This window comes from Calonectris borealis, chromosome W, assembly GCF_964195595.1.
Source record: "Calonectris borealis chromosome W, bCalBor7.hap1.2, whole genome shotgun sequence".
Lineage (NCBI taxonomy): Eukaryota > Metazoa > Chordata > Aves > Procellariiformes > Procellariidae > Calonectris > Calonectris borealis.
In genome coordinates this window covers 37,258,913-37,275,747 of record NC_134351.1, presented here as the reverse complement: position 1 = coordinate 37,275,747, position 16,835 = coordinate 37,258,913, and the positions used below count along the sequence as shown (strand labels likewise).

General features: G+C 54.3%; 1 protein-coding gene across 1 annotated transcript; it reads right to left on the bottom strand.

Annotated features, from left to right (window-relative positions):
• Positions 1 to 2,653: 2,653 nt before the first annotated feature.
• On the bottom strand, positions 2,654 to 15,489 carry LOC142074655 (gamma-secretase subunit Aph-1b-like). The gene is made up of 7 exons (XM_075135415.1): positions 15,285 to 15,489; positions 14,123 to 14,293; positions 4,160 to 4,233; positions 3,880 to 4,002; positions 3,414 to 3,541; positions 3,008 to 3,131; positions 2,654 to 2,767 (listed from the first exon to the last, which is right to left on the bottom strand). Exons 1-7 carry the CDS (start codon positions 15,395 to 15,397, stop codon positions 2,730 to 2,732), a joined length of 771 nt encoding a protein of 256 aa, XP_074991516.1. The 5' UTR covers positions 15,398 to 15,489; the 3' UTR covers positions 2,654 to 2,729.
• Between the last annotated feature and the right edge of the window lie 1,346 nt (positions 15,490 to 16,835).

Genomic DNA, 16,835 nt, shown 5'->3' with positions numbered 1-16,835 from the left:
CACCACATCAAATGCTTCACTGAAGTCGGGAGAGATAAAATCTACCGCATTTTCCTTTGTCTAGAATATCACTTATCAAAGAAGGATATCAGATTAGGCTGGCATGCTCTATCTTTGGTAACCTGTTAGATACTTTATCATATTTTTCCACTTACCTCCAAGCCTTTCTTTTGCTACTTTCTCACAGAAGCTGTTCCAAAGCCTCCAGCCACTGAGGCTGGGGCAATGGGGGATGGCAATGGCCAGCTGCCTCCTCCCAGGGAGCTGCTCACCATCTTGCTGCAGGCAGCCATCCCTGTGGTTGCTGCCTGCTGGGCTCACCCCATGCCCTTCTCCAGGGTCTCCTGCAGGGCTTGGTGCGGTCATGGGGTGCTGCAGTGCTCTGCTCCCTGCCTGCCTGCTTCCTGGGCAGTGGCAGCTGCGGTGGGGGAGTTTCTAGCTGGACTCAGTGAGGCTTTTGTGTGGGCTGTGGTTCAAGGAGTATATTACTTTTCCCTGTGGTTCAAGGAGTATATTACTTTTTTTTCCTTCCTTTCCCTTAATGCTTTTGGTGGGGGTGTTGGGGCCAGGCTTGTGAGCTGCTGGGGATGCAGAGGGCAGCTCTCCCCTGTCTGCTCATGGGCAATGGGGAATCTTATAGAATCATAGAACAGTTTGGATTGGAAGAGACCCCCTGCCATGGGCAGGGACATCTCCAACTAGATCAGGTTGCTCAGAGCCCCATCCAACCTGACCTTGAATGTTTCCAGAGATGGGGCATCTACCACCTCTCTGGGCAACCTGTGCCAGTGTTTCACCACCCTCACTGTAAAAAATTTCTTCCTTATATCTAGTCTAAATCTACCCTCTTTTAGTTTAAAACCATTCCCCCTTGTCCTGTCGCAACAGGCCCTGCTAAAAAGTTTGTCCCCGTCTTTCTTATAAGCCCCCTTTAAGTACTGAAAGGCCGCAATAAGGTCTCCCTGAAGCCTTCTCTTCTCCAGGCTGAACAACCCCAACTCTCTCAGCCTTTCTTCATAGGAGAGGTGTTCCATCCCCCTGGCAGAGACAGCAGCAGCCTCTGTGCCCCAGGCAGAGCTCTAGAGCAAGCAGTGCAGGGCTCCTTGCACGGCCTGGCCCTGCCCTCTGTTGCTGTGGAACTTCTTCCTCTTATTTGTGCAAAGTGTTGGAAAAACAGCCGTGGCTTGGTAGGGCTGGAGAAAGGCAGAGCTGAACGTTGGCAGAGCCACAGCTTCCTTGCTAGCTGGCCCCCACTCAGCTCCCCTCTAGCTCTGACATAACTGGAGTGGTCCCTGACCCATAGCTGCCTCCCACCTTTCCTGGCAGCTCCAGCACAGCCAGAGCCAAGCCCTGGGGAGCTCCACAGCCACACCGAAGCCAAGAGAAATGGGCTGGACCTGGGAGAGGGGAGGAACCTGCAGGTCTCTAGCTCTCAGCAGCCTTCACCTCAAAGCAGTAAAACCAGAGAAGGACAGAGCAGGAGCAAGACCTTCAGGCAACTGGGGTCTGCAACTGCCAGACACCCCCTGTGGTCACACCAGCACAAGCTACTGCTACCGGCAGTGGTACACACACACCCCCCCCTGCCCCCACTAACCTATGGTACTTTTTGTTGGTGTAAAAGCCCATTGTGGACTTCTCAGCCCTGAGTCTGATGGCAGTTTCTCCCTCCCAGCCCTGTGGCACAGCATCAGGGCTGATGCCTGCCTGAAAATCCCTCTCTGAGGGCAGGAGATGGCAATGATCCACTGACATGGCCCCCTGAACCCCCCCCCCCCAAGCTCTGCTGGCACCTGTTGTGGGGTTGCATCTCCTCCCAAGCCCTCTGCGATAGAATCACAGAATCATTAAGGTTGGAAAAGACCTCTAAGATCATCAAGTCCAACCGTCAACCCAACACCACCATGCCCACTACACCATGTCCCTAAGCGCCTCATCTACACGTCTTTTAAATACTTCCAGGGATGGTGACTCAACCACTTCCCTGGGCAGCCTGTTCCAAGGCCTGACCACTCTTTCAGTAAAGAAATTTCTCCTAATGTCCAATCTAAACCTCCCTTATGGCACTGTCTTCTCCCATCCTCCTGCCCTGGATGCTGTCAGCCCCCTTGGGTCCCCTGTTACTGGTGGCTACTCCCGACACACCATCCTCCCCTGCCCATCCCTTCCTAGGCCAGGATGCCAGCTCGCTGCAGTTACCGCAGTCTGGTGTGGGGGACTGTGGCATCCAGGGCAGCAAGGCTAGGCCAAGAGGCAGAGAAAGTATCACCACAGCAGTCAGCCCCAGCAGTGCTTTGCAAAGCCACTTCCTCCACCCTGCAGTGAGGAGGTGGCACAGGTTTCCCCCTGCCCTGGCACAGGGGACAGCACATCTTCTGTGGCAGGAGGTGAAGTGATGGGTTTCCTTGGGCTCAGGCCTCCAGCAGTCCAAGGTAGCATCCTTCCCAGGCAAGCTAACTGGGGCTCCACTTGTGGCGGGGCCAGCAAAGCTGAGTCCCCCAAAACTGAGCTGTTCTCTGGGGGCTCCCAAAGGGGTGGTGGAGTGAGCCAGCCCCAGCCACACCAGTCAGCTGGCTGCTGCAGCCAGACCCCAGTGCCTGCCCCACCGGGACTGGCCAGGGTCCACCAGTCCAGGAAAAAAGATATTGCAGAGAAGGTGATGGCTGCTCTTGCTGCCAGGACAGAGGGGAGGGCAGGGGCAGCTGGGGACAGGAACATCCCACGGGGCCTCAGGATTCCAGCTGAGGGCTGGCTCCACTCCGTAGACCTGCGGGAAGCAAGAGAGGAGGGGGGCAGTTTTCAATAGACTCCTTGCCCCATCTACTTCCCTCAGGAGAAGCAACAACCTGACCATGGCCCCAAACCCCAGCATCTCCTCTAGTCTGGCAGCCAAGGGGATGATGCCCTTGCTCTAGCCCCTGGGGCACCCTCTCCCCGCCCCAGTGCTGGTCCAGGTACCCAGAGGAACCTGCAGGGTCCCCTGTCCCCATTACAGAGCAGAACTTACAGAGCAGGAAGCGCCGCAGGTTCTGGGCAGAGCCCCCTGAGAGCACGTAAGCCCAAGTGGCGGCGGTGGCCATCAGCAGGTAGGAGGGTACCAGGCTGCCCATGTACAGGGGGTTGCAAAATGTCTGGGAAGAGAGGTGGGAGATGGGAGGGGTAAGAAGGCAGGAGAGGACAGGGCCAGGATGGGTGGCAGTGTCACCACCTCAATGAGCGGAACAGGACAGGGGACACCAGCTTTGGCATTCAGTTTGCGAAGGGCCTGTCCCGTGTGGGGACGGCTGCAAATCCCCAAAAACCAACTGCTTCGCTAGTGCCGAAGGCCGTTGCCCCCTCAGCACAGGGACCAGCACGCACCACGGCCATCCCCGAATATGTCCCAGTGCAGGGCTTTGCTCCCGGCTACTCACCAACCCTGAAACGGCGAGGTGCATGACGACAACAGCTGTGATCTCCCACCAGCAGTGGTGCTCGCAGCCATGGAAGAAGAGGATCCCCCAGAAGGTGTGAAGGAAAATCAGCACCATGGTCATAAAGGCTGCAGGAAGCAGCAGAGAGTGTCACCAGGGAGCCACCCGCCCTAGCAGGCTCGGGAAGGGATGGAGAGGAGCTGGGGGAGGGGAGTAGGGGCACTGCTGGGTCAGACTGGGAAGCACTGGGAGGGATGGGGAGAGGAGCAGGGAGGGTCGCGGGACAGGGAGAAGGGTTTGGCACAGAGAGCTGTGACAGGAGACCACAAAGGGCTCAGATGGGTACGGGGAGTGGCAGCGGGGTGCAGTACGGAGGAGAGAGCACAGGGGGGTAAGCCCCAGCCCCCCTGGGTCTGCCACTTCTGTGGTGGGGCTGAGATGTGGGTGAAGGGTGCCAGTCGCTCACCTGAGGTCAGGAAGTAGAGCTGCGAGTCCCCGTGAATGCCCACAGCGCCGGGCCCTAACGCGTCTGCCAGGAGATTGATCATGGAGAAGGCGCCGCTCATGAGCCCAAAGCCCACACCAGCCACTGCCGGGACAGGGATGCCATCAAGCCCTGAGCCACCCAGGGCCACCCCAGGCACCTCCCAGCCCCTCGGAGGACCCAGCCAGCTTCAAGGTGAGAAACGTCCCTTTCCCCCCGGCACCGTGCCCAGCCCTGCCTGGCTGCTCTGCGCAGCACTCACCGTATGCCATTTGCTGGATGGAAATGGGGGAGCAGCCGTCCTCGCTGAGGGCCACCAGCCCCTCAATGGCCTTCCTGTGGAGGGGAGAGCACGCTGGAGGCCAGCACAGCCTGACCGCCTCCCGGGGCACGGTGCAGCACCAGGACAGAGTAGGTGGGAGCCGGGGTCTCACTCTGCACCATCCCACCATCCTGGTAACCTCCCCATCACTGAACCGCAACACCTGCTGCAGAGAGCATCCGCAGGACCACCCTGAACCACCAGACAAACCACACATGTGAAAACCACGTGAAGACATATAGAAAGATTTCCACAGACGGACGTGAGTGCAAGCCCGTCCTGCAGAGCAGGGGTGGGGCGAGTGGGATGTCGGGTGCAAAGCGAGCAGCACCCGCACAGAAAACAGCCCCAGCACCGGCATGGGAGGCGCACGCCGGGAGGGTGTATCTGATCTTGGCAGTTATACTCTGTCTTGGTTTTGGCTGGGATAGAGTTAAATTTCTTCCTAGTGCTGTATTTTGGATTTAGTATGAGAAGAATGTTGGTAACACACTGATGTTTTCAGTTGTTGATAAGTAGTCTGCTAAGGACTTTTCAGCTTCCCATGCTCTGCCAGGTGCACAAGAAGCGGGGAGGGAGCAGAGCCAGGACAGCTAACCCAACTGGCCAACAGGGAATTCCACACCATGTGACGTCATGCTCAGTATATAAATAGGAGGCGTGATCCAGGAAGTAGCGATCACTGTTTGGTTATCGTTTGGTGGGAGGTGAGCAATTGCATTATGCATCACTCATTTTGTATATTCTATCATCATTATTATGATTATTATTATTATTATTTTCCCTTCCTTTTATGGTTGTCCAATCCTGGTGGTTTAAGCTGGCAGGCAGCCAAATACCACGCAGCCGCTCGCTCACTCCCCCACCCCCCAGTGGGACGGGGAGAGAATTGGAAGGGTAAGAGTGAGAAAAACTCGTGGGTTGAGATAAAGACAGTTTAATAGAACAGAAAAGGGAAAATAATGATAATAAATAATGATAGAATATACAAAATGAGTGATGCTCAATGCAATTGCTCACCACCCGCGCTGACCGATAACCAAGTAGCGATCGGCACTTCCTGGAACGCGCCTACCATTCATATACTGAGCACGACGTCACATGGTATGGAATACCCCATTGGTGAGCTGGGCCAGCTCTCCCGGCTTTGCTCCCCCCCAGTGCCTGTTTTGTTTTGGTTTTTTTTTTTAAGCTGAATGTCCTTGACTAGCAGGGTACTTAGCAACAACTAAAACATCAGTGTGTTATCAACATTATTCTCGTACAAAATCCAAAACACGGCACTACACCAAATACTAGGAAGAAAATTAACTCTACCCGAGCTGAAACCAGGACAAGTCCTGTTTGATGCCCAACAAGGGGCTCAAGGGGTTGAGATAACAACAGATCTGACCAAAGCGAGTTAAAGCAAAATTTTTTATAAGCATTCATTATATTGGATTAATAGTCGCTGGTCACAATGTTGATTTATTGGCTGTCAAAGTTGTGGGGCTGGCACTCAATGTTGGGTTATTGTCCTGGTTCCGGCTGGGACAGAGTTAACTTTCTTCCCAGTAGCTTGGGGGAGGGTGCTGTGTTTTGGGTTTGGTGTGAAAGGGGCGTTGATGGCCCATTGATGCTTTGGCTGTTGCTGGGTGGTGCTTGCACCGGGAGGGGGGAGCACAGCCGGGGTGGTGGACCCAGCTGGCCAATGGGGTATTCTATACCATGTGACATCAGGCTCAGTATAAAAACCAGGGGTGTGGGGGGGCTCGCTCCCCATTTGTGACACGCAGTCGGTGGTCGGTGAGCAGTTGCATTGTGCATTGCCTGCTTTGTGTATTCTGTTATTGTTGTTGTTCTCATTGTTATTATTACTGTTCTACTTAGTTTTATTTCAATTATTAAACTGTTTTTATCTCAACCCGGGAGCTTTCCTACTTGTGCCCTCCCGATTCTCTCTTGTTCCTCTGCGTCTTTCCAGGTCATTGTTGCCAATGAGTTTGCATACGACGCTGGTGCGCTTCGTACAAACTGCCACCACATGGGTCAGGTGCACTTGACTTCATCTGGATCTTTGGGTAACTGCTCGTTGTTCAGGTCATCATATAACATCTTCCTTCCAGGCTACTGGCCCTGTTATCCCAGCATCGGAGCAGCCAGGTGACAATGTGCTCGCCTGGAGGACGGCTGAAGTCTTTTCGCATATCTCGCAGCTCAGCCAGAGATAGGGATCGGGTGGTCACCATCTCATTTACGGGTTCTGCCTCCTCCTCCTCCTGTTCTCCTGATGGTCCTGGTTCATCTTCATCCCTTACTAAACGAGCTGATTTCCTTGTGTATTTTCTTTTTTGTATCAGGGCACGGGTTGGCTTTCTGTCACAGGGGGCAGAGCAGCCGCCGTGCCTGCTCTGGGGGTTGGGGTAGCCACAGGGCATGTTGTTTTGTCATCAGATGCAGAGACCTTTTCATCCCCTTGAGGGTTCTGCGTGGTGTTAAGCAGGGCTCAGTAGGCATGGGCCAGGCCCCAGCACATTGCAGTGATTTGTGTCTCCCTAGAATGGCCAGGGTGACAGCATAATTTTTCCAAATATTCTACTAATTTTTCAGGATTCTGCACTTGCTCAGGGGTGAAGTTCCAAAACACTGGGGGTGCCCACCGTCCTAGGCATTTGCCCATGCTATCCCACTCGCCCTGCCACTCATAACTATCCAGCCTTGGGGCAGATCTCTGGATGACATTCTTAAATTGCTTATTAACCTTGGACAAAACTGAAACAATATTCCCAAGGAGTACCAATAGATGTATCTTAACTACCCAGGGATGTTCAAGGTACTGAGAAGTTTTTTTAATGAAGGAGACGACATCATAGAGGAAGGTAGTAAGGGTGCCATTCTCTATTTCCTCCATAAAAAATCTCTCGGAGGAAGAGGTATAATTGCTAATGGTCTCCATGAGGTGGTACCCGAAATACAGAAACGGCTTCATTACAAATCCCAAATACCAAATAACCCCCAATGCCAGTGTTTTAATAACAAATCTCCCAGGCAAAACATCATTAATCACTGCAGAGCACAGCAGACTACAAAACCCAACTCCAATCTTTAACAGGCACAGCAAAAACAAGAGCATGGTGCAGATCAGATAAATTAATATCGAGAACAGATGAATCAATATTGTGACCAGCAACTTTTAACAGATATTAATTCCTTAATATGCTCTAGTTAATCTGTTGTTATCTCAACCCTTCGTGCCCCACGTTGGGCGCCAAAAAGGACTGTCATGATTTAACCCCAGCCAGCACCTAAACACCACACAGCCGCTTGCTCATCCCCTCACTCCGGTAGGATGGGGGAGAGAATCGGGAGGGCACAAGTAGGAAAACTCGCGGGTTGAGAAAAAAACAGTTTAATAATTGAAATAAAACTAAGTAGAACAGTAATAATAACAATGAGAACAACAACAATAACAGAATACACAAAGCAGGCGATGCACAATGCAACTGCTCACTGACCGCTGACCGCGTGTCACGAACGGGGGGCGAGCCCCCCCACAACCCTGGTTTTTATATTGAGCATGACGTCATGCATGATGAAGCACAGCCATCATGACAACAGGAGGAGGAGGAGGCAGAACCCGTAAATGAGATGGTAACCACCCGATCCCTATCCCTGAGTGAGCTGCGAGATATGCGGAAAGATTTCAGCCATCATCCAGGCGAGCACATTGTCACCTGGCTGCTCCGATGCTGGGATAACGGGGCCAGTAGCCTGGAATTAGAGGGTAGGGAAGCCAAGCAGCTGGGATCCCTTTCTAGGGAAGGAGGCATTGACAAAGCCATTGAACAAGGGGCACAAGTCCTCAGCCTCTGGAGGCGACTCCTGTCAGGCGTGAAGGAAAGGTATCCCTTCAAGGAAGATGTTATATATCGCCCAGGCAAATGGACCACCATGGAGAGAGGTATCCAGTACCTGAGGGAATTAGCCGTGCTAGAGGTGGTTTATGACGACCTGAACAACGAGCAGTTACCCAAAGATCCAGATGAAGTCAAGTGCACCTGACCCATGTGGTGGCAGTTTGTACGGAGCGCACCAGCGTCGTATGCAAACTCATTGGCAGTAATGACCTGGAAAGACGGAGAGGAACATACGGTGGATGAATTGGCTGGCCAACTCCAGCAATACGAAGAAAGTCTCTCTTCCTCCCTACGGGCCTGTGTCTCTGCTGTGGAGAAACTGTCCAAAAAACTGTCTCAGGAGTTCCAGCAACTCAAAGAAGATATGTCCTACTCCCCACCTGTACGGACCAGTATCTCAACCATTAGGAGGAAGTGTCCCTCTGCTCAAGAGAGAAGATATCATGGATGCACACCCCGGGGCACCCTGTGGTTTTACCTGCGTGACCACAGAGAGGACATGAGGAAGTGGGATGGAAAACCTACCTTCATCCTACAGGCACGGGTACGTGAGTTGCAAGGAAAAACAACCACAAAAGGGGGTTCTTCCAGGAAAACTGCTGCTCCAGTCTCCAGTGAGCAGTTCCCCAGGCAGAGTAGAAGGGCTGATTCCACTTCCGACCTTAATAAAGGACTTTTGATTTGCATCTACAAGAAGTGGGTAGCGAATAGGATGACGAGGACTAGAGGGGCCCTGCCTTCGGCCAGGTGGAGGAAAGGGATAACCGGGTTTACTGGACTGTGTGGATTCGATGGCCTGGCACATCAGAGCCACAGGAGTATCAGGCTCTCGTAGACACCGGTGCACAGTGTACCCTGATGCCATCAAGCTATAAAGGGGCAGAACCCATTTGTATTTCTGGAGTGACAGGGGGATCCCAAGAGTTAACTGTATTGGAGGCCGAAGTGAGCCTGACCGGGAATGAGTGGCAGAAGCACCCCATTGTGACTGGCCCAGAGGCTCCGTGCATCCTTGGCATAGACTACCTCAGGAGAGGGTATTTCAAGGACCCAAAAGGGTACCGGTGGGCTTTTGGTATAGATGCCCTGGAGACGGAGGAAATTAAACAGCTGTCCACCTTGCCTGGTCTCTCGGAGGACCCTTCTGTTGTGGGGTTGCTGAGGGTCGAAGAACAACAGGTTCCGATCGCTACCACAAGGGTGCACCGGCGACAATATCGCACCAACCGAGACTCTCTGATCCCCATCCATAAGCTGATTCGTCGACTGGAGAGCCAAGGAGTGATCGGCAAGACTCGCTCACCCTTTAACAGTCCCATATGGCCAGTGCGAAAGTCCAATGGAAAGTGGAGACTAACAGTAGACTACCGTGGCCTGAACGAAGTCACGCCGCCACTGAGTGCTGCCGTGCCGGACATGCTAGAACTCCAATATGAACTGGAGTCAAAGGCAGCCAAGTGGTACGCCACAATGGATATCGCTAATGCGTTCTTCTCAATCCCTTTGGTGGCAGAGTGCAGGCCACAGTTTGCTTTCACTCGGAGGGGCGTCCAGTACACCTGGAACCGACTGCCCCAGGGGTGGAAACACAGCCCTACCATTTGCCATGGACTGATCCACACTGCACTGGAACAGGGTGAGGCTCCGGAACACCTGCAATACATTGATGACATCATCGTATGGGGCAGCACAGGAGAAGAAGTTTTTGAGAAAGGGGAGAGAATAGTCCAAATCCTTCTGAAGGCCGGCTTTGCCATAAAAGAAAGTAAGGTCAAGGGACCTGCACAGGAGACCCAGTGTTTAGGAGTAAAATGGCAAGATGGACATCGTCAGATCCCAATGGATGTGATCAACAAAATAACAGCCATGGCCCCACCAACTAGCAAAAAGGAAACACAAGCTTTCTTAGGCGTTGTGGGCTTTTGGAGTATGCATATTCCAGATTACAGCCTGATTGTAAGCCCCCTCTATCAAGTGACTCAGAAGAACGATTTCAAATGGGGCCCTGAGCAACGACAAGCCTTTGAACAAATTAAACAGGAGATAGTTCAGGCAGTAGCCCTTGGGCCAGTCCGGGCAGGACAAGATGTGAAGAATGTGCTCTACACCGCAGCCGGGGAGAATGGCCCTACCTGGAGCCTCTGGCAGAAAGCACCAGTGGAGACTCGAGGTCGACCCTTAGGGTTCTGGAGTCGGGGATACAGAGGATCCGAGGCCCGCTACACTCCAACTGAGAAGGAGATATTGGCAGCGTATGAAGGGGTTCGAGCTGCTTCGAAAGTGGTTGGTACTGAAGCACAGCTCCTCCTGGCACCCCGACTGCCGGTGCTGGGCTGGATGTTCAAAGGGAGGGTCCCCTCTACACATCATGCAACCGATGCTACGTGGAGTAAGTGGGTCGCACTGATCACACAACGGGCCCGAATAGGAAACCCCAGTCGCCCAGGAATCTTGGAGGTGATCACGAACTGGCCAGAAGGCAAAGATTTTGGAATATCCCCAGAGGAGGAGGTGACGCATGCTGAAGAGGCCCCACTGTATAACAAACTACCAGAAAAGGAGAAGCAATATGCCCTGGTCACTGATGGGTCCTGTCGTCTTTTGGGAAAGCATCGGAGATGGAAGGCTGCTGTATGGAGTCCTATACGCCAGGTTGCAGAAACTGCTGAAGGAGAAGGTGAGTCGAGCCAGTTTGCAGAGGTGAAAGCCATCCAGCTGGCTCGGATATTGCTGAACAAGAAAAATGGCCAGTACTTTATCTCTATACTGACTCATGGATGGTGGCAAATGCCCTGTGGGGGTGGTTGCAGCAGTGGAAGCAGAACAACTGGCAGCGCAGAGGGAAACCCATCTGGGCCGCCGCACTGTGGCAAGATATGGCTGCCCGGGTAGAGAACCTGGTTGTAAAAGTACGTCACGTAGATGCTCACGTACCCAAGAGTCGGGCCACTGAAGAATATCAAAACAACCAGCAGGTGGACCAGGCTGCTAAGATTGAAGTGGCTCAGGTGGATCTGGACTGGCAACATAAGGGTGAACTGTTTATAGCTTGGTGGGCCCATGACACCTCAGGCCATCAAGGAAGAGATGCAACATATAGATGGGCTCGTGATCGAGAGGTGGACTTGACTATGGACGCTATTGCACAGGTTATTCATGAACGTGAAACATGCGCTGCAATCAAGCAAGCCAAGCGAGTAAAGCCTCTCTGGTATGGAGGACAATGGTTGAAGTATAAATATGGGGAGGCCTGGCAGATTGATTATATCACACTCCCACAAACCCGACACGGCAAGCGCTATGTGCTCACCATGGTGGAAGCAACCACCGGATGTCTAGAAACATATCCTGTGCCCCATGCCACCGCCCAGAACACCATCCTGGGCCTTGAAAAGCAAGTCCTATGGCAACATGGCACCCCAGAAACAATGGAGTCAGACAACGGGACTCATTTCCGAAACACCCTCATAGACACCTGGGCCAAAGAGCACGGCATTGAGTGGGTCTATCACATCCCCTACCATGCACCAGCCTCCGGGAAAATCAAACGATACAACGGGCTGCTAAAGACTACGCTGAGAGCAATGGGTGGTGGGACATTCAAGCATTGGGACACACATTTAGCAAAGGCCACCTGGTTGGTCAACACCAGGGGATCTTTCAATCGAGCTGGCCCTGCCCAATCAAAACTCTTCTGTACTGTAGATGGAGATAAAGTCCCTGTCGTGCACATAAGAAATATGCTGGGGAAGACAGTCTGGGTTACTCCTGCCTCTGGCAAGGGAAAACCCATCCGTGGGATTGCTTTTGCTCAAGGACCTGGGTGCACTTGGTGGGTAATGCGAAAGGATGGGGAAGTCCGGTGTGTACCTCAAGGGGATTTGATTTTGGGTGAAAATAGCCAATGAACTGGACTGTATGATGTTCATTGCTATATAATACTGTATGTCATCACTTCTATGGTTACTATATGTCATATCAACGGTATTGCAGTAAGAATCACCCAAATTAATGAAGAATGAACTCTGATGAAACCAAACAAAGTGCAACAATGATAGAACTGGATGAGCACAGTGATAACGGAACCAGAACTGGCCTCAGCATGCAACAGTCCAACACCACACACCATCTCTCCTGCCCTGAAAGACTGTTATGACACATGCAGCCCAAAGTCATGGACTAAATGAACTCAATGGACATTTTAGAGGGATGGCCCATAGACTAAGGGAATGATATCTGTGTGTATATATCAAAAGGCAAGAAAGGTGGTGGTGCTTAATTGGAATGTATTGGAAAATGTGAGACCTAGGCATGACATAAATGGTATAGAATAAGGGGTGGATACTGTCCTGGTTTTGGCTGGGATAGAGTTAAATTTCTTCCTAGTGCTGTGTTTTGGATTTAGTATGAGAAGAATGTTGATAACACACTGATGTTTTCAGTTGTTGCCAAGTACCCTGCTGGTCAAGGACTTTTCAGCTTCCCATGCTCTGCCAGGTGCACAAGAAGCTGGGAGGGAGCATAGCCAGGACAGCTAACGAAACTGGCCAACGGGGTATTCCATACCATATGATGTCATGCTCAGTATATAAATAGGAGGCATGGTCCAGGAAGTAGCGATCGCTGCTTGGGTATTGGTCAGCGGGTGGTGAGCAATTGCATTGTGCATCACTCACTTTGTATATTCTATTATTAGTAGTAGTTTCCCTTCCTTTTCTCTTCTCTTAAACTGTCTTTATCTCAATCCACGAATTTTACTTTTTTTTCCGATTCTCTCCCCCATCCTACCAGAGGTGGGGGGAGTGAGCAAGCAGCTGTGTGGTGTTTGGCTGCCTGCCAGGTTAAACCACAACATACTCTTAGAAGATGTTGGGATGAAAACAGAGAGGGTGCAGGGAAGAGCTCAAAGAGCTAGAAAAATTCTTTGTGGGGAGAAACTGAGAGAGTTGGGTTTCATAAGTTTTATCATCTAGAGGTGCAGTAGGTGAGGAGGACACCAGACAGCTCCACAGCGCCGGGAGGACAGCAGCGTTTGCAGCCAGAGATCCGCAAGGCAATGAAATGCAGTGGTTTGTGTTAGAGGCCGCACCGTGGAGCTCTGCTACCCTCTGCCTGCCCACCTCCGGCAGCGCCCTGCTGCAGGGAGCGGTGTGAGCCTCCGTACCCACCCCCCCCCAGTCTTCCCCCAGCCCCTCGCCAGCGCCCAGCCAGCTGGGAAGGTGGGGACTGCTGCGGGAGGGCAACGAGGGATGCCGACTCCAGCATCGCCTCCCCTTGTCTTCCTGCCCGGCCCAGCGCAGCATCTGTCCGTCCATCCAAAAGCAGTACAGGGTGCAGCGCGTGCTCACCCAGCAGGTGGCACAAGCTCCCGCACTCCAGGCCGGCGGCGCCAGGGAGGCCGGGAGCTGCTGAGGCTGCGCCTAGACTTTGCCCCGGACTGGCCAGGGCACTGAGCACGGGGCCGGCAATGATGCGCCACCCCGCAGAGTGCCGAAACCACTTTCAGGCTGTCCCCGCTGACACAAAGCCGTCCCTAAGAAAGGAACAAGACTTGCCAGGAGACGAGGGCAGATCCCTAACCCTTCCCCATCCCCCACGCAGCAAAGCGAGCATTTCCTGGTGCCTGGCATACCCCCAGCGTCCGTCTGAGCTGCGGGAGCACTGCTGGTGCTAGTCACCAGGCGGTGGGGCAGAGAGGATGTTACACGTCCTGCAGCAGCCCAAATCCACAGCCTACCTGTCCTGAATTCAGGAAGACGCTACCAGCCACCTCAGCCCTGGGTCCTCCAGACCTTAGGGCTGCTCTGCTCTGCCACCCGAGACCCGCTCGAGGTCAATGTACCGACACAGGTACCACCCGCGCGCTCCCAGCAAGGACCAAGGCGGCTTAGTGCCATGCTCTGCACCCCCCTGCCCAGGAGCTCCCAGACAAAACCCGGACCCGCCATAGCTGGGAGGGTAGAAGGACCATCCGGCAGCGCTGGAGCAGGGTGGGAGATGCCCTTACCTGAGGAGCTTGTAGTAGAGGAAGCGGAAGGCCTCCTGCAGCAGCACAGAGAACATCACCCCAAATATCAAGAGCCCCTTCTGCAACGGCTCATCCCGGGGGTCGCTGGCTTTAACGGCGATAAACCAGATGAGGGAGGAGAGCAGCAGCGACACCAGCCAGAAGAAAGCCCTGCAAGAGAGAGAGCGCCTGCTGGCACCAGTGCCATGCCAGGACTGGTGCCGGTGCCAGTGCCATGCCCGTGCCCATCGGCACTACGCCTGCACCCCTCTGTGTTGGTACTGGCACTGGCAGCAGTGCCCCAGCCTTGCCCACTCTCCTACCAGTACCAGTGCCAGTGCCATTCTGGCACCAGTGCTGGGCAGGTGGTGCCTGTACTGGTACCGCTGCTGTGCCTGTACTCCTCCTCTGCTGGTAACCAGAACTGGCACCAGTGCCCCTGCCAAGCCCACACTAGTACCAATACCAGTGCCAGGCTCATATCTATGTCAGTACCAGTACCATACCCTACTGATCCCACGGTGGTACTGGTACCACTGCCACTGCTGTGTGCATGTCAGTACCACTACTGACCCTGTACTGGTACCGACCCCATTCCATTACCAATACCAGTGTCCCTCTCTATCACGCCCACACCACGTGGTGACCACAATGGTACCAGTACAATACCAGTACTGGAGCCCCTGTTGTGAAAAGAATGGCACCAGTACAAGTACTGGTGCCCCTGTTGTGCCTGCAATGGTACCAGTACAAGTATGGATACTGGTGCCCCTGTCACATTCGCAAGGGTAGGAGCACCATTACTGGTCATGCTCACAACCACACCAGTAGTACTGGTGTCCCTGTCGTGCCCACGATGGTACCAGTAAGAGAACCAGTACTGCTGCCCCTGTCATGCAAGCAACAGTACCAGTACAAGTCCTGGTACTGGTGCCCCTGTCGTGCCCATAACAGCACCAGCACTAGTCCCCCCGTTGTGCCTCTGCCAGTACCAGTCACGTCCCTGTCACGCCCATGCTGGTACCAACACCAATACTGGTGCCACACCAGTACCGATACCAGTACCAGTGCCAGTGCCCCCTCCACGCCCACACCAGTACCCACGGTGGCACCAGTGCCCCTCCCGCACCGGTACCGGCACCGGTGCCGGTGCGGGACTGACCCAGCGATAAGGATGATGATGCGGAGCGGGTCGCGGGCGATGGTGAAGAGGAAGAGGCCGAGCGCCGGCCCGAAGGCGATGAAGGTGCACCCGAAGAAGATGGCGAGCGTCATGGCAGCAGGGCCCAGGACACGGGACCGAGGACGGGACCCGGCGGCTCGGCTCGGCACAGCTCGGGCCCACGCCCCCCCCTTCCTCCCCCGCCTTTCCGGGGCCGCCTGACGTCACACGCCGCCTGCGCGCGCCGCCGCCGCCTGAAGGGCCGCGCTGGGTGGGGGCGGGGTCTGAGCTGAAGTGGGGCGGGGCTAGGGTCTGTTATGCGGGGGCACGGCCTGTCACCGGGGGGGACCTGGGCCTGTCATGGGGGGACATGGCCTGTACCAGGGGGCTCAGGTCTGTCACAGGGGGGCAAGGCCTGTACCAGGGGGACATGGCCTGCACCCAGGGAGCTTGGCCCTGTCACCAGTGCTCTCACAGGGGCCACCCAGTGAGGGGGGCCCTGCGCTGCCCCCCCAGGACCTGGGCCAGCTGGGGGTGCCCAGGCTTGGGTGAGGTATGCTGGCTGTCCCCAAGGGTCCCTAGCTGCCTGTTGCCCCGACACAGGCCTGCCTCGGTGCAGGGGGCCTCTGGCACTGCCCCCAGGCCCCCTGCAGCCCCCGAGCATGCAGGGCAGGGGCCACGTGCCCCCCGCCCCCCATGCTGCTCCTCCTGCAGTGCCCACTCCACACTCACAGCTCAGCCCCGATGTGGGGCACAGTACCGAGCACTGCATATGGGGCATATTTAACTCATACAGAAATGAGACAGTGCCGCGTGGTTATAACCATCTGCATTTTCCTCCAGCTGCATTGTCCTCTGGTGGGATTGATAAATCAGTAATATTGATTATACTGACTCGGAGCTTCGTGTGGTGCTTGGCTTTATGTGGCCTGACCTGTTCCGAAATCACCCAGAGCCCTGCAAAACCCACACAGCTCGGCAACACGGCTCTTCCTGCCCTCACCCAAATGTCTCAGGCTGTACATGCGGGGGTAATCACACCCAAAGGAGGGTCTGGGGGGCGGCAGTGGTTTGTGTCCAGCTCTGCATGGCTCAACGTGTCTCATCAAAATGTGTTTGTGATGCTCTTTGTGTGGTCCTTCCCCTCCAGCACGTAGTTCAAGGATTTGAACAGGAAGGATTCAGAGATGAGATGAGGCACCAGAGCAATGAGAAAACTGGAGAGCGGAGGTGAGAGGCTGCCGGAGGTTAATATGGTGGTTTATCAAAGGGGTGACAGCCTACACCAGGGCTGAAAGCGCTTCGGGGATATCTTCAGTCTGTCAGGCCAAGATAAACAAATCCAAAGGTTGAAATTCAACGGGAAAGGTGCAAGGGGAGAGAGAGAGGAGGGGACGGGCCCTGTGGTGGTCCTCAGTGTGGGTCTGAGTGGGGAGACATGCCTCCAGGTCGAGCCCCCTGCTGCCCAGCCTCCCAGAGCTTCTTTCTGCAGGACCACAGGGGGGAAAAGCAGATGGGCGGGAGGATGGAGAAAATGAGAAGCTTTGCTCA